The sequence below is a fragment of the Aquarana catesbeiana genome, linkage group LG07 (genome assembly GCF_042186555.1).
Source record: "Aquarana catesbeiana isolate 2022-GZ linkage group LG07, ASM4218655v1, whole genome shotgun sequence".
Lineage (NCBI taxonomy): Eukaryota > Metazoa > Chordata > Amphibia > Anura > Ranidae > Aquarana > Aquarana catesbeiana.
The window spans coordinates 276061939-276083837 of NC_133330.1; the positions used below are offsets into that span (position 1 = coordinate 276061939).

At 41.7% G+C, this 21899-nt stretch overlaps 1 protein-coding gene across 2 annotated transcripts in view; it reads left to right on the plus strand.

Moving 5' to 3' along the window:
- The window catches only part of ABL2 (ABL proto-oncogene 2, non-receptor tyrosine kinase), a 112267-nt gene that overhangs the window by 78531 nt on the left and 11837 nt on the right, over positions 1–21899 (plus strand). Inside the window, exons 2-9 of one of the 2 annotated variants that reach the window (XM_073593370.1) lie at positions 4957–5127; positions 5534–5829; positions 7628–7900; positions 10596–10680; positions 10786–10963; positions 14078–14262; positions 14592–14744; positions 21469–21558. In XM_073593370.1, the coding sequence (XP_073449471.1) occupies positions 4957–5127; positions 5534–5829; positions 7628–7900; positions 10596–10680; positions 10786–10963; positions 14078–14262; positions 14592–14744; positions 21469–21558 (1431 nt within the window). The remainder of the gene's footprint in view (positions 1–4956; positions 5128–5533; positions 5830–7627; positions 7901–10595; positions 10681–10785; positions 10964–14077; positions 14263–14591; positions 14745–21468; positions 21559–21899) is intronic. The other variant, XM_073593371.1, reaches the window with a different exon arrangement.

Consider the following 21899-nt stretch of genomic DNA (forward strand, 5'->3'; position numbering starts at 1 on the left):
TGCAATTTTGAAGCGTGACATGTTAGGTATCTATTTACTCAGCGTAACTTCATCTTTTACAATATGCAAAAACATTGGGCTAACTTTACTGTTTTTTGTTTTTTTTTTTAAAACACAAAACTTCTTTTCCCAAAAAAAACGCGTTCGAAAAATTCCTGCGCAAATACCGTGTGAGATAAAAAGTTGTAACAAACCGCCATTGTATTCTCTAGGGTCTTTGCTAAAAAAACATACAGTATATAATGTTTGGGGGTTCTATGTAATTTTCTAGCAAAAAAATTATGATTTTTACATGTAGGAGAGGAATGTCAGAATTGGCCTGGTAAGGAAGTGGTTAAATAACAAATAAAAAAATCTCTGAGCTCTAACACCCACTGTTGTTTAAGTTATTAAAACGTATGTGAACCAGTACCTTGTAGTAAAACAACCCATTCAGTTCAGTTGCCTTGCAGAAATGAAAGGCAAAACGTGTGTGTGTGTGTGTGTGTGTGTGTGTGTATGTATGTATGTATGTGTATATGTATGTATGTATATATATATATGTGTGTGTGTGTGTATATATATATATATATATATATATATATATATATATAAAATGTATATATGTTGTGTGGATAGATAGATACCTTTTTTTTTTTTTTTTCTAAAAAGTGGTGATATTTATTTTTTATAAGTGGTGATATTTATTTTTAACTATTTATTACAGGTACTTATAAAGCGCTGACAATTTATGCAGTGCTTTACATATGCTCCAACTCACATTCATACAATATAGTACATATACTGGGGCCAATTAAGACAGGAGCCAATGAACTTGCCTCCGTGTCTTTTGGAGTACCTGGAGGAAACCCATGCAGGCACAGGGAAAACATACAAACTCCATACTGGTAGTGCCATGGTTGGGATTTATACTGGCAACCCTTGTGCTTCTAGGCAGAAGTGCTAACCCTTTAGCTTAGCCACTGTGCTCATATAATCTTTGTTCTCCACTGAGAGCTAGGGCTGGAGAGAGTAGTAGAAAGAGCTTTCCAGTGATAGGGAGGAGGGAGGGGGGGACAAGGCAGCACGTCAGCACAAGCTTCATCATTGGAGGACGGGCAGGCTGTTCTCCCATCACAGCCAGAAAACTGACCATGCTGGGATGTGAGTGCTTTCATAACTAGCATGGCCAAAAGATCAGAAAAATTAGGTGGACTATTTTTCTTTTGACTATGTGAACAGGATGTTGGTGCCCTTGGCAATCTTTTGTCCCTTTTTTAAGTTTCTCATGACTAGCGTTGTCAATTTAAAATAGGAAAGAAGGGAGACTGGCAGAATCACCAGGGATTTCATACAAAGGAAGTGATACAAAGAGAACAGGATACTTTTTCACATAAGTACATGGTACAGCAGCCATATATCAGGAATATGAAATGTTGGGGTAACATATTCTTTAAAGCACAGTGCTTTTCAATAATGCAGTGCAAAGATCTGTCAAGATGTGCAAAGCTGCGTAACTCATAGCAACCGCCGTTCAATTTAATGCAGTGAGCCGTGTTCTCTAATTGGGTTCCATCTGTTTCTGCCCACGCTGTATGGCTGAATTAATCCTCTGGGGTGTTTGTCAGATCTTTTTCTCATAATGTACCGATAACTATGATTTTGCATTGAAAGTAAACATTTCTTGAGAGAGAGGAAAAAAACTGAGATGATGACCAGCACATCATGGAAATAGGACTTTTATTTGCCATCACATATGTGCAATGTTTCAGGATCATTGAGGACCCCTCCACCGGGCTGCCTGAGGAAGGCATCTTTAGATGCCCCCAAAACATTGCACGCTTTATGTGATGGTGAATATAAGTTGATTTTTTTTTTTATTTATTTTTTTTTTACACATTAATGTGTTGGTCATAATCTTTTGATCTTCTGACTGATGAAGCCACCCGCCAGTTCGCCTCAGCACTTGCCTTCATGGATAGTTTATGGCTGAAAGGAATGTACTTGTTCTTAGTAATTACACATTTCTTAGAAATACACATTCTGCAGATGTCTTATCTTTTAGCCTGTCCCCACTTCTTCCATACTTTGTCAGGACCCAGAAAAACCATGTGGAAAAGGACGTCTGACTTTTTCTGATACTTGGTTCAAGGTCACTGATTTAGTATTAAAGCCCGTGGGCCACCTTAAAAGTCAAGCACTTTGCATTTTCAGGAGGAAATCCGCAGTGACAGTGTTCTATTTTTATTTCCATGTCGTATCCTCCTACTGATACCAACAATAAGGGAACAATTCCTGCCACTGACACTAACAATGGAGCACTCTTCCTCCCACTGACGCCAATGATGGGGGCATAATTCCTCCCATTGACTTCAATGATAGGGGCATAATTCCTCCCACTGACACCAATTTTGGGGGCATAATTCCTCCCACTGACACCAATGATGGGGGCATAATTCCTCCCACTGACACCAATGATATGGGGCAGTATTTCTCCTACTGACACCACCAGTGGGGGCATATTCCTCCCACTGGCACCGATGATAGGGCATTGTTTACTCCCACTGCACACAGTCTGAAGGACAGTAAATTGGCTCCTTGTTTAGAAAGTTTGGATACCTCTGAATTAAACTAGCTTTTACTAAACTGGACATAAACAATAGGATATCTTAGCATCTTTTATACGCATTCTGGTGCTTGTGTATCAGGACCATGACCATTTCATATGGGCCACTAATCCAGTCTGGTTTCTAGTTTGCTTGTGCAGATGTCCAGGTACATCCAGCCATCATTTAAATGTCAACGGGCAGCCAATGACAGCAATATGCTCTGTCAAATGCAGATTTTTTTTTCTGTTCTATTTGCATTTAAATGTTCTGGGTATTGTTGCCTTCACCAGATCACATGCAAGTCTTATTTAACGGCTTTGCAACATAAGCCTTGAGCGTCTATTTTTGTGGTCCAGAATGCTCATAAACAATAAACGTATTCAAGGAATGGTCTGGCCAGTTGAAATCATGCAGGTCTTGATTATTTTAGAAGATGACACACGTCCTGTCTATAATTAACGCTAAACATGGGTGAAGTCATATTGGAAATAAGCACTGTCTAGTGGTCAGTGAAGGAGCCTAGAAACCTGGGGTCCTGTTCTCTGGCTTTCCGCGTAACCTATTTTTACCGTGGTGTCTTATTCTTGGCTCCTCCAGCGTCTGTCTCTTACACAACATTGCTGCCCTCTTTTAGCCTCCAGACTCCTGGACCGAGTTTGCATTGAGGGATTCCCTGAATTTCAGAGCTATTAGATCTCTAGGTCTGAAAACCTCATGTCCCTCAGGCCTAGGGTCACCTCACACTTACTCTTCCCAAGGGCATCTGTGCCGTGGTAGGCTGACGACCTCTTGTCTTTTAAAAATGTTATCTAGCTTATAGGTTCAGGGTAATAACTCATACATGAAAGTTTCTAAACACTTGTAGGATCAAAGACCACTTTTTGTGCTGGCCTGATCAAACGGAAAGATCAAACACTGTTTTGTAAAGCAGCTCTCCACACTATATGGTCATCTTAAATTACTGAAGTTTTGATGTGTCTGACTAATCTTTTCAGGTTTAAAGTGCCTCACCTTCTTTGTTTCCTTCTAGGAAATTTGATATTTAGATGTGTAGGCCTTATTTATATGTACAAAACATACTAGGATTTAAAGTGGACCTTGCACCATTTACTACACTTTGTTGATCCCCACCTCCCACTTCTCCATTACACAATTTTCACGATGTTATGCTTTTGTATTTAGTTTGGTTCTTCTCCGCCCTCCCACTATCTTATTTCTTGTATTGGCATACGTTCAACCACCCTCAACCTCCTGGAGTATTCACATCACCCATCCTTTAAGTCTGCAGGTTGGTAAGTGTTGAAGTATTGCGAGATGTTGCACCCGCACAGATTTTATCTATGCAGGTGAAAAACTTGTGATAGTTTGGCACTTAGGCTGGCCATAGATGATTTGAATTGCACCCGGTTCAGCAGGAACCGGCCTAGATTTGAACCGTGTGTGGGCAGGCTGAATGTACCAAGTTGATTGAGCGATCAACTTGGTTACAGCCAGCCTGCCGGATTCTCTTACAATTATCACTAGCTGCTGGTATAGTGGCTAGCAATAGTCAGTCTTCTCCTGGCAGGGACAGCTTCCCCCTGTCAGAAGAATGCAATGGCTCGGTGGGAGGGATTCCCCTGTCAACACTGTCCGTGTTGATGGGGATATCGAGTGATTGCAGGAAAGAAATTTGCTCTGTGTATGGCCTGCATAAAGCAGAATTTCTTTCTAAACAAATTATTGGAGTAAAGCCAATCTAAACACAAATCACGAAAACTGCTTGCAGTTGTGTAATAGAGAAGTGGGAGGAAGGCAATAACAAAGTGTAGTAGATGGTGAAAGATCCATTTTAAATACAGGTATGTGCTGTACATCTGAATAGGGCCTACACTTTTTCAGATTTCTTTTTTTTTGGTGATTGTGTAATTTAAGAGGTGGGAGGAAGGAAATGACCAGAAGTGCAGTGAAAGGCCCCCTTTGAGGTGTACTGTCTGAAGACATCCATGTTATACATGAAAGAAATTATTTCATTATTTTACTCAATATCTTGGGTTGTTTTTTATTTCTAAGTTTGGTATGCTAAAAATCAGACTCCAAAATGACACAGATCACTGCCCTGTCAGGAACGATGATTTTTTTTTCCCTCCCACCATAATTTTAGTGTAATAATCTTTAATTGGTTACATTTGCCACTAATTTTATGAAAGAGCAGCAAGTCTACAAAAACATAAACCTGAAATGACTGAGCCATTGTGTTATTTTAGCGTTTGTCACTTTGTCTTTTATTACATTAATAAAGGAGTGTTCTGTTTGCTAATAATATTCTATATATGTCATGCCATTCCATATCGACCCACCCACTAATTTCTTTTCCTTTTTTCGCCAGAAGCTTTGCACCGTCCCTTTGGCAGTGACTCAGAACCTCAATCACTCAATGATGCCATCCGCTGGAGCTCCAAGGAGAACCTGCTCGGAGCCGCAGAAAGTGACCCCAACCTCTTTCTTGCTCTATATGATTTCGTGGCTAGTGGAGACAATACCCTGAGCATTACAAAAGGTAATATAAAATAAATACAGAACCTCTCAATTGTTTTGACATTACATAAAAAAAAAAATGTATGTGTGTGTATATGTATATGTATGTGTGTGTGTATATATATGTGTGTGTGTGTATATATATATATATATATATGTATGTGTATATATATATATATATATATATATATGTGTGTGTGTATATATATATTTATATATAATTTTTTTTTTTTTTTGTGTGTGTGTATAGTAAATATATATATTTATGAAGTTTTTTTTTTTTTTTTTTTCTTTGTACAACACATGCTGTATTGTCATGTCAGCGTTCTCCAAAGTTGCAGGATAGTATTTGCTAATTGCACATTGTTTGCAGAAGATGTACATTGATCTGTGAATCTTGTACTAAATGGAAGTTTCTTGTGTGTCAGGAGAGAAGCTTCGTGTGTTGTGTTACAACCAGAACGGGGAATGGTGCGAGGTGCTATCTAAGAACGGCCAGGGCTGGGTGCCCAGTAATTACATCACTCCTGTAAACAGCCTGGAGAAGCACTCGTGGTACCACGGTCCGGTGTCTCGCAGTGCGGCCGAGTATCTCCTCAGCAGCCTCATTAATGGCAGTTTCTTGGTGCGTGAGAGCGAGAGCAGTCCGGGCCAGCTGTCCATCTCTCTGCGATATGAGGGTCGAGTCTACCACTACCGTATAAACACTGCCTCTGATGGCAAGGTATGAGGAAATTCCAATATGCTTGGATTTTTATTTCACTAAGTGTTTTGCAAAAGTTGCCTATTTTTTCAAGGAGTTATTTTATGCTGAAATGTCACTTAGGGGACATTTCAGCTATATGCTCATATGGAATTTAAGGGTCAGCCTATTCAAAACTGTTAAATCTCCCTTCATAGCAGTATTTCTAATAGGAATTGACACTAAGATTAGTGCACATTAAAGTCCCTTAAGCCCGGGTTCACACTGCAATCCCAGTGCGACTTGCATTGCGACAACTTTAACAGAAGTCCATGCAAGTCGGACCAGAATTAGTGCAGGAACCTTTTTCTAGGTCGGAGCGACTCAAGTCACAGCGATTAGAACAGTTCCGTTGCACAGAACGGGGGCTGACTTCTGATGCTCCAAAGTCAGAGCGATTATCGCATCAATGTGAACTGGACCTTAAGGAGGAAAGAAAATCTTTTAGAGGCAGGTGTGTTGTAAGTCTTCATCTTTTAGCAGGTGATATTGATAACAGTAAGGCCAACCATAGATGGTTCCAAACGAGATTCGGACCACAAATGGGCATGCTGAATGTTGATCGACCAACATGGGTACAACCAGCCTGCCGGATTTCACATACAATTAGTGCTAGCGGCCGGTATAGCCACTAGCAGTAATCACTGGCTTCCCCCACCATAAACAAAAAAACAGACAATTTAGAAAAAAAAAATATTTTTTACTTTCTGCTAAAAAACACATCCAATAAAAAAATTGAACAAAATCTAATTTCTTCATAAATTTAGGCCAATATATATTCTGCTACATATTTTTGGTAAACAAAAAACCCAATAAGCGTATATTGATTGGTTTGCACAGAAGTTATAGCGTCTACAAACTCTGGGATATTTTTAATTATTTATTTTTTTACTAGAATTGTCGGCAATCAGCGACTTATAGCGGGACTGTGATATTGCGGAGGACATACTGACACTTTTTGGGAACAAAATACACTAATACTGTGAATAGTGCTAAAAATATGCACTGTCACTGTACTAATGACACTGCCTGGGAGGGTTAACATCAGGGGTGATGAAAAGGTTAACTGTGCATAGCCAGTGTTTTACTGCACTGTGGGAGGTGCTTTTACCTGGGGAAGAGATGGAATTTATTCCCTGCTCTGCAGGGACACAAACACCATCCTTTCCCTCCTGTCAGAACAGAGATCTGCCTTGTTTACGTAGGCAGAACGCAGTTCTGTGTCTCTGCCCAACGATCTGCGGGTGCTGGCGGAGATTGAGTACCCGGCACCCGCCGATTGACTATGACAGCGCAAGTGAGCCAGCGTCACGCCCCCACCCTCTCCAGGGATTTAGCCAGGCCAAAAGGAAGTTAACCCTGTGTATGCTCTGACACAAAGCTTACACAGTGTTAGTACTTCCAGCTCCGACTGGAAAACACAGTGGTTAGGAAGATATGGTTATCAGTGGGGCAGTAAGGTTCCTTTTTAAAGTGGAGTTCCACCTAAAAATGGAACTTCCGCTGTCCGGATCCCCCCCTCCAGTGTCACATTTGGCACCTTTTGAGGGGGGGGGGGGGGGGGGGGGGCAGATACTTGTCTAATACAGGTATTTGCTCCCACTTCCGGCGATCTTCGCCATTTTTTTAATGTATTATTTAGTTATGCATGGAATAACCTCACAACATTTAAAGTAACATTTCAAACTCAGACATGTTTACTAGATATAGATTTGTCCGATCTATGTAGAAAGAAATCGCAGTGTAGACACTACATTGACTTTTTGACCCTGTCCTCCAGGTCTATGTCACAGCCGAAAGTCGTTTCAACACGCTGGCTGAGCTGGTTCACCATCACTCCACTGTGGCTGATGGCCTTGTCACTATCTTACACTACCCAGCACCTAAGTGCAACAAGCCCACAGTTTACGGAGTCTCCCCCATCCACGACAAGTGGGAGATGGAGCGCACAGACATCACCATGAAGCACAAATTGGGAGGGGGACAGTATGGAGAAGTTTATGTCGGGGTTTGGAAGAAATACAATCTCACCGTCGCTGTGAAAACACTCAAGGTAAGGTGACCAGAACTGTGTAATGTCAACATCCAGTTGATACATTGCAGTATGAAAATCAAAATTGCTCTCAAAGTACATGGAGTACAGTAAAATATATAGAATATATATCTGACCTCTTATATTTCATACCCAGGATGATTATATGGATTTTGTAACACCATAGTTCTCTTGGTCATAACGCCTTCTGTAGTGCAGCTTGTGTTAATACGTACTCTTATTTTTGCGTTCTCTCTTTTCGACTGAAGGGTTAAACAGGTGTTTTGGAAAGCATACATGTACATTTATTTTACTTTATTTTCTTAAATAGTGAATATTTTTTAATGTGGTACCAAAACTTATGCAGTGTAAATGGTTTTAAGTTGCACGGCTAACAAAAGCTGTGTTTTTTCCAAAATGTGTAGGAATGAGAAATAGTAGACCATCTTAAAGAGCAGTTATGGCAAATACCTCATGTAGAAGTAATGCCAAGCAAAAATAAAATAGAATAGCTACCGTTTGTCCAAGATGCATTGTAACAGAGTTCTAGAAATGATTGAAAAATAAAATATATATGTGAACTCTTGTGACTGTTGCAGTTTTTTTAAGTGTGTTTGCTATACACACGAACCAGCAAATAAATAATCCACGCTGCCAAAACTAACAATTGTGGTGTGTAAACTTAGTACAATACTATGATATATATATCTATATCTATATCTAGATAGATATATAGATATATAGTGAATAAAAACAGATCCAAAACTGTGGTAATCACAAACGTAAAAAGTTCAGTCAGTGCCGACGTGCCAGTGTCTTCTGTGATCAGTCAACAAATAGAAGTTCTTGCGCTCCTATACACAATGAGATCGGTGCCAGACTTTTATGACAAAACCCAATAACCCCATATGGACTTACATTTGCCAGAATATTTTGACCCACTATTTCTTGTCAGGTCACACTGCTCCTTGGTGTCTAATAACCCTCAATATCATGCGGCAGCCCCGCATTCCCTGTATTCAGCCTTCAAATCCTTCTCTTTATTATGTACCACCATACAATAGAGATTTTACCTCCGCTGAAATTGGTCGGTGGATTCAGGATCCTGTATACAATGTATCACACTGCGTGTTCCTCAATATCGGGTGTGATTTCTCTCTCCTCCCATACAGCCCGGTTTCTCTCAGTATCTCTGGTATGTGTCTGTGTCCCCGATGAAGTTAATACACCACACTTCTTGGTTTTAGCAGTGTGGTTTATCCATTTAATTGTTCGCTCAGTGGGTGGCCTTATCCACTGCCTGTTGGTCAAACTGTGCCTGCATACAACCAGATGAAGATGCTGTGTGGGCTTTTTGACAGCAGGCAGGGTCAGCTGTCAAAACTCTAAGGCTGCAATGGGAGATTTGTCCATTTGCACGTTGTATCATGGATGGAGGTATCGGTCTGATTTTTTTTTTTTTTTTTTCAGCCTCCAGGCTGAATGGGGAGAAAAATGCGTGGCCAGCTAAAGAGACCTCTCAATTTACTCTACTGATATTTATAAAAATCCAGCACAATTCATTAGGCTTTTTCCATAGCTGAGTGGAACTGAAGTCTTTTGTCATGGGTCAAAGGGAAAGATCCATAAGCTGCACATCATGAAGCAGATCCCCATGTGCATGGAGTGAGATGAAGGACAGCTTTAGCCTGGACTCCAGCTAGGACACACCCCCATCGCATTTTGCTTTGCCCCTTGGGGCTTAATTCTGGGGCTTAATCCCCAGGATTAAGCTCCGAGGGGTGGAGCGAAACATCTTTGGGGCATGGCCTGGCTGGAGTCCGGGCTGAAGCTGCCATTCATCTTACTCCATACACATGGGTCTGCTTCATGATGTGTGGCTTATGGATCTTTGACATTGCTGCAGCTGGAAGCTAGGATGAGCTCCCTGTCCTTGCCTGCACTGACAGTGGTCTAGATGCCACTTTTTTTTTGGGTGACGTTTGTCATGGGGCTGTGTACTGTGCAGTCTTCTCTAATGTTTCATTGGTTGCGATCAAATCTGTTGGAAGGTTTGGTGGCAGGACAATGGTAGATCTAGGGAACTCGCTTGCTTATTACCTTTTATTCAGGCTTCTTGCAGAAGATCTGGATATCTTCATCTCCAGGAATTTACATAGTGAGCAGCCTGGTTAGATGATTAAAAAAAAAAAATGATTCGCACGGAAAGTAGAAAGCGAGAAAGTGAGCAAGTCGCAATTGAAAACTTTCATGTTTGTCTGGAGAGTACTTTTAAAAGATACCTGTTAGGATGATAAAATATATTGAAGCTGCCATAATCAGTTTATGAAGGTGCAAGTTATGGGTCTATCTTTTTCATACGTCAACTTAGCAAATTGGTGTCCCAGAACATGAATGCTGTCAAAGCGTACCTGAAATTTTATGAGATCTGCAAAGACTCCACTGGTACCAAGATAGCGGGCTCTTCTGTGATTGCCCAGTAGTGAGGCTTAGAGGACAGGGCCTGGCTTTCAGCCAAGAGAGCTGTTTGAAATGTACATATCAGAGCGTGCTGGTATAGAGATTCAATTAAAGGGCATTTTCCTGTTAACAAAAATGTATTTTATTTAATTTTTTTAAGTAAATCATCTGTTGTGTAAATAGATAAAGTCTTGCTCTGCAATTTGGAATGTAAATGTTGGAGCATTCTTTGGATTCTTGGTATTTTTATTTTCAGGAAGACACTATGGAGGTTGAAGAATTTCTTAAGGAGGCTGCAGTGATGAAAGAGATCAAGCATCCCAACCTTGTCCAACTCCTAGGTTAGTATAGAAAGCACCCCATGTTCTTTGCATTTGATTGGAACCTATTAAGTTTTTCTTTAGTATGCTTTCCCGCATTTTAGAGCAATTATTTTATTTTATCAGGTGTCTGCACACTGGAGCCCCCCTTTTACATTGTTACAGAGTACATGTACTATGGGAACCTGCTGGACTATCTCCGAGAGTGTAACCGGGAGGAGGTGACTGCTGTAGTTTTGCTTTACATGGCCACACAGATCTCCTCTGCCATGGAGTATCTGGAACGAAAAAACTTCATACACCGGTGAGCTGCATGCAATTTTCTGCGGGTAGTAATTTTGCACTTGTCCCTATTTATGGTAAATGCATGGTGATGGTATCTTCAAGGTGCAGCTAGGGATGGTTTTGTTTTTGTGGGTTTAACCCTTTTACGCCGATGTAACGCATTTATGCGGCCTTCTGCTTCAAGTGGTTGTACCGGGGTGATGCAGGCAGGAGGGCCCTGCTCGTAGAGCTTGCATTCTAAAGGGAGGGGCTGGTAGTACAAAAGGTAATAGATGCAGGGAGTGATTTGATGGAGGTGGCTCGGGGACAGTGGTTAGGTGGGTGTGGGTTAGGCTTCCCTGAATAAGTGAGTTTTCAGGGATCTCTTAAAGGTGGACAGGTTAGGGGCTGATCGGTTATACGGGGGCAGGGAGTTCCAGAGGATGGGAGAGGCTCTGGAAAAGTACTGAAGGCGAGCATGAGAGGAGGTAACAAGGGAGCTGGAGAGCAGGAGGTTCTAGGAGGAGCAGAGGGGAAGATTTAGGCGGTATCTGCAGATGAGGTTGGTGATGTAGCGGGGGGGCGATGTTGTGAATGGCCTTATATGTTGTGGTTAGCTTTTTGAATTTTATACGGTGGGGTATGGGAAGCCAGTGAAGGCATTGGCAGAAAGGGGCAGCAGTCATGGATCGATTAGTGTGGTGTATTAGTCTAGTAGTAGCATTCATAATAGACTGAAGGGGGGATAACCTGCATAAGGGTAGGCCATTAAGGAGAGAGTTGCAGTAGTCAAGGCGGGAAATAATCAAGGAGTGAATAAGCTGCTTTGTGGTGTCATTAGTCAGGAAGGGTCGAATTCTGGAGATGTTGCGGAGGTTAAGGCGGCAGGATTACACCCAGCACCCTGACGTGTGAAGGGACCAATGGTTGTGCTGTTGATCTTAATGGTAAAGTCATGGGGGGGGGCAGGAAGGAGGAAATATAACAAGCTCAGTTTTAGAAAGATTGAGTTTGAGAAAGTGGTGTGACATCCATACCGATATGTCATTCAGTAAGTTTGAGATCCGTGAGGAGATTGAGGGGGTGAGTTGAGGAGTGGAGAGATAGATCTGGGTGTCATCGGCGTAGAGGTGGTATTGGAAGCCATGGGAGGTTATCAACTGGCCCAGGGAAGAGGTATAGAGCGAGAATAGGAGGGGCCCAAGGACGGAGCCTTGGGGTACCCCAACAGAGAGGAAGAGGAGCAGAGGAGATGGAGTTGTAAGTGACACTGAAAGTGCGCTGAGATAGGTAGGAGGAGAACCAGGATAAAGCAGAATTGCAGCGGCCAAGGGAGTGTAGTTTGTTGAGGAGAAGCAGGTGGTCGACTGTGTCGAAGGCAGCAGAGAGGTCTAAGAGTATGAGTATGGAGTAATGGCCATTAGTGTTAGTAGGTAATTGGTGAGTTTTAGTAGAGCAGTTTCAGTGGAATGTTGTAGACAGAAGCCGGACTGTAGGGGGTCAAGAAGTTTGTTGTCCGTCAGGTAGCGACTCATTCGGTCATGGACAAAGTTTTCAATGAGCTTGGAGGCAAATGGGAGCAGGGAGATGGGTCTTAAGTTATTCAAACAGGTAGGGTCTAGTGAGGGTTTTTTTTTTTTTTTTTTTTTTTTTTTTAAGTATGGGGGTAACCATTGCATGTTTGAGCAGTGAAGGAAAGGTGCCGGAGGAGAGGAAGAGGTTGAAGATGTGGGTTAGGGAGTTTAGGATAGAGTGGGAAGGTGGTCGCAGTAATTATAATAAGGCTTACCTGTAGGTACTGGAAATATCTGCTAAACCTGCACGGTTTTGGAGATATTTACCATATACACGTACGCCGACGTCATCGGCGCTTGCGCACTGAAGAAAGGCCACGATCGTGCCGTTTCTAAAGGGCCCATGCCGTGACCGTCGGCTCCTGCACACTTGTGCCGGAGTGACGTCACGCAACTCTCCTCCAGTCACAGAGCCAGAGTCCACAGCCCCTGAAGGAAGAGGGGTGAAGATGGACATGGCCACCAGCGGGGACATCGCAGGCTTCGTTGGCAGGTAAGTGGCATTTAATTGGCTAGTATGCGATGCCCCATCTCTCCCCAGCGATGTCCATGAGTGTCTCTAAGCCGTCTGGGACACTCCTTCTGATTGGCTGAGACAGCGGCACCATTGGCTCCCGCGGCTATCAATCAAAGTCAGTCAGCCAATCAGGGGAGAGAACGGGTGGGCGGGGTCGGGGCTCCGTGTCTGAATGGATACACGGAGCTCTGACTCAGCTCGGATGCCCCATAGAGAGCTGCTGGCAGAGGGGTCGCTCGATGGGAGAGAGGGGCCAGGAGCACAGAAGAGGGACCCAAGAAGAGGAGGATCTGGGCTGTTCAGTGCAAAGCCAACTGCACAGAGGAGGTAAGTATAAGATGTGTTTTTTTTTTTTTTTTTAAGAGACTTTACAATCACTTTAAGACAGTGCAAATGAGGGCTATAGAGCCCAGATCCCTCCAAACAAATACTGGACACGTGACTATTGCTGTCACACTAGGATGTTTACAGAAATTTAAAGGGATAGTGTATAAATAAAAGGGAGCAAAAAATATTTAAAACGGCCCATCCCTCCATGCTCACGCGCAGAAGCGAATGCAATATGTATGTCGTTCCTGCAAATGTAAACCGTGTTCAAGCCACACATGTGAGGTATCGCCGCAATCATTAGAGCGAGAGCAATAATTCTAGCACAAGACCTTCTCTGTAATTTGAAACTGGTAACCATTAAAAAATTTTTCAAGCATCGCCTATAGAGATTTTTAAGTACTGTAGTTATTCCACAAGTGTGCGCAATATTAAATCATGACATGTTGGGTATCTATTTACATTTACATTATACAAAAAAATTGGGATAACGTTACTGTTTTTTTTGTTTGTTTTTGTTTTTAATTCCTGAAAGTGTATTTTTCCCCAAAAAATTGCATTTGAAAGACTGGTGCGCAAATACGGTGTAACATTATAATGTTGGGGGTTCTAAGTAATTTCCTAGCAAACAATACTGATTTTAACTTGTAAGCAACAAGTTTCAGAAAAAGGCTTGGTCTTCAAGGGGTTAAATTCCTTTTGTGTAAATTAAATATTTCTCTATTTCTTTCTTTAGGGATCTTGCAGCAAGGAACTGTCTTGTGGGCGAGAATCATGTAGTGAAGGTGGCAGATTTTGGGCTCTCTCGGCTCATGACAGGAGACACATACACGGCTCATGCTGGTGCCAAGTTCCCCATAAAATGGACTGCTCCAGAGTCTCTAGCATACAACACTTTCTCTATAAAGTCAGATGTCTGGGGTAAGAAGCAAAGCTTAGGTAGATTACTTATCCTAACTTATATATTCTGATGTTGCAGACTAATCTGAAAAAGCAGGAATAAATAAAGGATGTATATGGCGAGAAGAGTTAATAGATCCAACTACCGTGTGCCTTGATTTTTACTAGTCCCAATATAATCTTGATGGCGAAACTGTATTTTTAATATTTCCTTGTCTCACAATATCTAAGCCTCCAAAGTCTAGTTACCTTAGATGACTTCATGCTATAGGAATGTCATTGTAAACTACGTCTCGAATACAACCCCAAAAACATAACATAATTTAACAACTTGCTTCTGTTTTCTGCAGCATTTGGAGTTCTTCTCTGGGAAATTGCCACCTATGGCATGTCTCCTTACCCTGGCATTGACCTTTCTCAGGTATACGACTTGCTGGAGAAAGGTTACCGCATGGAACAGCCAGAGGGTTGTCCTCCAAAGGTCTATGAGCTGATGAGAGCGTGTGAGTATATCCTTTGTGTTGTCTCCAGTAAATGTTGATACACTTTCACCTGGAGGGCTGTATGAAAAAAAAACAATGGACATATTCTTGCATCCACGCAAGTAAGGTGGATGGAAGAAAACCCTCTGCTGGACATTGTAGTCTGAAAGAAGGACTCCACTGTCGCAATACACTGATCAGCGGCTGCAGCTGATTGTGTCTGATCAACAGTTTTCCTACTTGTCCATTCAGCAGAAGTTGATCCAACGATCAACTTCTGCTCAATTTCTGTCAATCGGGGACAGCCACATGCATCAAGATTTGCATGGTCTAACCTAAATTTCACTCCATCTATAGCCAGCTTAAAATGGGAGTAAACTGTTATTTAAAACTTCTACCTACAGGTAAGCTTATAATAAGTCTTACCTGTAAGTACCGTGAATATCTCCTAAACATGAGCTGTTTGGGAGATATTCACATCAGCTCTAGTTGATGTTACTGTATGTGGCCAGTGCACTCTGCGTTCACAGCACATTCCGTGTACCATGAATGCAGTGAGCACCATGCTGTGATTGTGACGCCTGTGTGGATGCATGGGAGTGACGTCATCACAGCCCAGCCATTCAAATGGCTGGAGATTGTGAACCCAGAAAGACCCGGGTAAAGAGCATGGCATCGGGATCGGTTACAGCTCAGCGCTAGAGGGCTCAGTTTAAAAGGGAAGTCTGTCATAATGGAAAAGAGAAAATCGCGCTAATAAAGTCCAAAAAAGTGATATGTAGATTGGTATGTGATATTCCGAATGCTTGACCAACTGGAGATGTATTCAATGTTCACCCAGTGACTAAATCACAAAAAGTGTACCATCACCTTGTGGAAAACATGCTTACCAGATTGTAAGCCAAATAAGCAGGTGGCTATAACCCCAGCCCGGGCTAGAGATTCTGTAAGAAGGAACACTACTGCAATACTGTGATGTATGAGTTGCGAGCCTCTTAGCATAGGTTGGCATTGATTCATAGTACATAGTTACATAGTAGGTGAGGTTGAAAAAAGACACAAGTCCATCAAGTCCAACCTATGTGTGTGATTATGTGTCAGTATTACATTACATATCCCTGTATATTGCGGTCATTCAGATGATTATCTAATAGTTTCTTGAAGCTATCAATGCTCCCCGCTGAGACCACCGCCTGTGGAAGGGAATTCCACATCCTTGCCGCTCTTACAGTAAAGAACCCTCTACGTAGTTTAAGGTTAAACCTCTTTTCTTCTAATTGTAATGAGTGGCCACGAGTCTTATTAAACTCTCTTCTGCGAAAAAGTTTTATTCCTATTGTGGGGTCACCAGTACAGTATTTGTAAATTGAAATCATATCCCCTCTCAAGCGTCTTCTCCAGAGAGAATAAGTTCAGTGCTCGCAACCTTTCCTCATAACTAAGATCCTCCAGACCCTTTATTAGCTTTGTTGCCCTTCTTTGTACTCGCTCCATTTCCAGTACGTCCCTCCTGAGGACTGGTGCCCAGAACTGGACAGCATACTCCAGGTGCGGGCGGACCAGAGTCTTGTAGAGCGGGAGAATTATCGTTTTATCTCTGCAGTTGATCCCCCTTTTAATGCATGCCAATATTCTGTTTGCTTTATTAGCAGCAGCTTGTCATTGCATGCCATTGCTGAGCCTATCATCCACTAGGACCCCCAGGTCCTTTTCCATCCTAGATTCCCCCAGAGGTTCTCCCCCCAGTGTATAGATTGCATTCATATTTTTGCCACCCAAATGCATTATTTTACATTTTTCTACATTGAACCTCATTTGCCATGTAGTCGCCCACCCCATTAATTTGTTCAGGTCTTTTTGCAAGATTTCCACATCCTGCGGAGAAGTTATTGCCCTGCTTAGCTTAGTATCGTCTGCAAATACAGAGATTGAACTGTTTATCCCATCCTCCAGGTCGTTTATGAACAAATTAAATAGGATTGGTCCCAGCACAGAACCCTGGGGAACCCCACTACCCACCCCTGACCATTCTGAGTACTCCCCATTTATCACCACCCTCTGAACACGCCCTTGTAGCCAGTTTTCAATCCATGTACTCACCCTATGGTCCATGCCAACGCACCTTATTTTGTACAGTAAACGTTTATGGGGAACTGTGTCAAATGCTTTTGCAAAATCCAGATACACCACGTCTACGGGCCTTCCTTTATCTAGATGGCAACTCACCTCCTCATAGAAGGTTAATAGATCGGTGTGGCAAGAACGATTCTTCATGAATCCATGCTGATTACTGCTAATATCATTCTTATTACTAAAATCTTGTATATAGTCCCTTATCATCCCCTCCAAGAGTTTACATACTATTGATGTTAGGCTAACTGGTCTGTAATTCCCAGGGATGTTTTTTGGGCCCTTTTTAAATATTGGTGCTACATTGGCTTTTCTCCAATCAGCTGGTACCATTCCAGTCAATAGACTGTCTGTAAAAATTAGGAACAACGGTCTGGCAATCACCTGACTGAGTTCCCTAAGTACCCTCGGATGCAAGCCATCTGGTCCCGGTGATTTATTAATGTTAAGTTTCTCAAGTCTAATTTTAATTCCGTCCTCTGTTAACCATGTAGGTGCTTCCTGTGTTGTGTCATGAGGATAAACACTGCAGTTTTGTTTACTGAAGCCCCCCGATTCACTTGTGAAGACTGAGGAGAAGAATAAATTCAATACCTTTGCCATCTCCCCATCCTTTGTAACCAGATGTCCTTCCTCATTCTTTATGGGGCCAATATGGTCTGTCCTCCCTTTTTTACTGTTTATATACTTAAAGAACTTCTTGGGATTTTTTTTGCTCTCCTCCGCTATGTGTCTTTCATGTTCTATCTTAGCCAACCTAATTGCACCCTTACATTTCTTATTGCATTCTTTATAAATTCTGAATGCTGTGGATGATCCCTCAACCTTGTATTTTTTGAAGGCCTTCTCCTTTGCTTTTATATGCATTTTTACATTGGAGTTAAGCCATCCAGGATGTTTGTTCGCTCTTTTAAATTTATTACCCAATGGGATACATTGGCTAATGCCCTTATTTAATATGCTCTTAAAGCAAACCCATCTCTCCTCCGTATTCTTTGTTCCTAATATTTTATCCCAATTTATGCCTTTTAGCAAGGTTTGTAGTTTAGGGAAGTTGGCTCTTTTGAAATTCAGTGTCTTTGTGTTCCCTTCATGTCTCCTATTTGTGTGATTTATACTGAAACTAATTGACCTGTGATCGCTGTTACCTAAATTGCCCCGTATTTCCACATCTGTTATCAGGTCTGTATTGTTGGTAATCAGTAGATCTAGTAATGTTTTATTTCTAGTTGGTGCGTCTACCATCTGACCCATAAAATTGTCCTGCAAGACACTAAGGAACTGGCGAGCCTTAAATGAATGCGCGGTTCCCTCCGCCCAGTCTATGTCTGGATAATTAAAATCCCCCATTATGATAACACTTCCCATCCTTGCTGCTAATCCAATTTGTGATAGGAGATCCGTCTCCACTTCCTCCCTCAGGTTAGGGGGCCTATAGCATACTCCCAGTATTATTTTCCCCTTAGCTTCATCCCTTTGGAGCTCTACCCATAAAGATTCCACCTCCTCCCTAGCCCCCTCAGTGATGTCATCTCTCACATTCACTTGTACATTATTCTTGATATATAGGCATACCCCTCCCCCTTTTTTACCCTCTCTGTCCTTGCGGTATAGGGTATACCCTTGAATGTTTGCCAGCCAATCATGAGAGCTGTTGAACCAGGTCTCTGAAATTCCCACAAAATCCAAATCCTCCTTGTACAACAGTATCTCTAGTTCACCCATCTTGTCCGCCAGGCTCCTGGCATTGGTGAACATGCCACATAGTTTAGACCGGTCGCATATTGTCCTCGTATTGGGTGTTTCAAGATTGCAACTTGGACTTGCTACTATACTCACCTTGTGTTTTTGTGCTTTGGTTAACCTACCACTAATGCCCCCAATACTACCCTCTGGAATATCTTCCGCGCTGGCTATCACTGTCTCTGGACCCTCCCCCCCATCTCCTAGTTTAAAAACCCCTCTAACTTTTTGGCCATCTTCATTCCCAGCAGATCTGCACCCTCCTCATTTAGGTGCAGTCCGTCCCTTCTATAATACCGGTTACCGACTGAGAAGTCGGCCCAGTCCTCCAGGAACCCAAACCCCTCCTTACTACACCAGCTCTTCAGCCACTTGTTTACTTCCCTAATCTCCCTCTGCCTCTCTGGTGTGGCTCGATGTACCGGTAGTATTCCTGAGAACACTACCTTGTGTTGTTTTTGTGTTATTTTTGTGTTGACCAAAAAAAAAAAAAACAGAAAAATATAACATAGCTTAATATTGTCAAAAAATAAGTAAATAAATGTACAATATATGTAATTGCACTCATAGTGTAAATAACCAAAGATTGCACAGACAGCCACCCAGTGGATAAAACACAATTGAGTGTGCCGTCACCACATAGAGGGCCTCCTTACCAGATGCCAAACCATAAAAGGCAGATGTCTCTTTAAGAAAACAGAATCCTCGGCTGGACACAGACAAGCAGCTTGCTTGATGGATGAAATGACAACTCTCAGCGGAGAACCAAGTGATTCGTATGGGCCGTAGGTGTCAGTTGGTAATACCCCAAGAGAGGATACAATACACCATAGCGTAATAACGTCAACACTGGTTTATTACATTAAAAAAAAATTGCACTTGCAAACAAACATTTTAAATCCAGCATAGAGCTCTGAAGCCGGCCGGCTACAATACAACAGCTCCCGTCGTCCTCAACGAGACGGCGTGGTGACGTCAGCACGTACCTCCTCAGACACGTTTCGTCATAATTAACATTTTCAATGGGGAACGCATTGGTTCCCCATTGAAAATGGATAAATGAAAAATACTGCGCTATAAATAAAAAACATGAAAAAAAGCTGCGACTAAAAGTGTTATACTACACCAAACCAATATATAAATAAAATAAAAAGTCGCGCTAAGAAATAAGATGGGCAAAAATATAGACCAAACAAATATTGCGTGAATGGCAAACCAATAATTACTGATACATATTGATATCTACAGATTACAATAGGTGTATCTAATAACCCATAACGTGATTAAATACCAAATGTGAAAGTGAACATTTTATGATGATACGAAATCAGTCTATAAAAAACAGTCTGTATGAATAAACGTCACATAATCAAATAGATTCCAATGGAAGGTGAATCCACAGTGATGAGTGGTGAAGGTTCAAACTGAAGTGGCTAGTGAAATGTGAAAATTCCCTCCACCATTAAAAAGTACTGCCGCTTACCAGAACGTGTTGGTCTCTTATTATAGGGGACCACACAAAACGAGTGGCTGCAACCCCAGCCCGGGATCTCTCTGCCAAGCCATGGTCTCCAAGGTGTCAGCAAAGGTGGTCAGCGGACAGGATCAGCAGGAACCAGTATTATGCCAAAAAAACAAGAATACTCCACATAGTGTGAACCTGTTACATTTATTGAAGTATAAAAACAGGTGGCAGCTTACATAAAAAGAAGCATAAAACGCATGTAAAAGATTAGCCGGCCGGCTCGTACAAAGCCTGTATGCTTCCGGGACTCAGCGGTGACGTCAGGGAGTAGCTCCTCCTCCCAAGGTGTAATGTATCCTCTCTTGGGGTATTACCAACTGACACCTACGGCCCATACGGATCACTTGGTTCTCCGCTGAGAGTTGTCATTTCATCCATCAAGCAAGAGCTGCTTGTCTGTGTCCAGCCGAGGATTCTGTTTTCTTAAAGAGCTATCTGCATATTATGGTTTGGCATCTGGTAAGGAGGCCCTCTATGTGGTGACGGTACACTCAATTGTGTTTTATCCACTGGGTGGCTTTTTGTCTGTGCAATCTTTGGTTGTTTACACTGTGAGTGCAATTACATATATTTTACATTTATTTACTTATTTTTTGACAATATTACGCTATGTTATATTCTGTTTTTTTTTGGTCAACACAAAAATATGATTTGTGGAATCAACACCAACCTATGCTAAGAGGCTTGCAACTCATACATCACAGTATCGCAGTAGTGTTTCCTCCTTACAGAATTTCTAGCCCGGGCTGGGGTTATAGCCACCTGCTTATTTGGCTTACAATCCGGTAAGCATGTTTTCCACAAGGTGATGGTACACTTTTTGTGATTTAGTCACTGGGTGAACATTGAATACATCTCCAGTTGGTCAAGCATTCGGAATATCACATACCAATCTACATATCACTTTTTTGGACTTTATTAGCGCGATTTTCTCTTTTCCATTTACATGTGTGTTTATCTCACATTAATTGCAGCTTTGGGATTGGTTCACCCATATTAGTTTATTTGTTTAACGCAGTTTTTTCACCCTTTATACAAGTCTGTCATAATGTGCTAGTATGCAGTGCATTCTCAGGAAATTACAGGAAAATAAAAATGAATTTAAAATAATAAAAAGTTAGTCCAGGAATCTAAGTGAGTATTTGATGTGTCCTTTTGTAGAACAACCCCTTTATGTGTAACCAAAAGAAAAGCAGCCTAGCTTTGGTTTGTACAGCGAGTTTTTGGCTTATGTTTGTCCAATGTTCAGGTAGTCATTGTGAAGATGACTTCATGGTACTGAGTTATACATTATCTTATCCCCCCCCCCGCCACTTTAACCCCTTTTTTCTCGTTTGACTCCTTAAGGCTGGCAGTGGAATCCGGCTGATAGGCCCTCTTTTGCAGAGACACACCAAGCTTTTGAGACCATGTTTCATGATTCCAATATTAATGAAGGTAAGTGACTACTATCGGTTTCTTCCTGTTTGTTTACACTAATATTGTTTGAAAATATATATATATATATATATATATATATATATTTTTTTTTTTTTTTCTTTTTAAACTCTCCTTATTGAAAGAGGTACATGACAATGACATTTATCAAATATGCTCAACATGAGCGAACAAAACAGTGCGGTACTGCAAAAATTTCAAGTACAAGTACACTGCATTTCTCAGCATATTGATCCCGATGCACATGTTCTAGAAAACACCATAGAAACACTAAAGTACAATAGCTATTTCTCAAATCTTTTAGTGATATAGTTACGTGTTGGTTACAGTAAGGGCAGAAG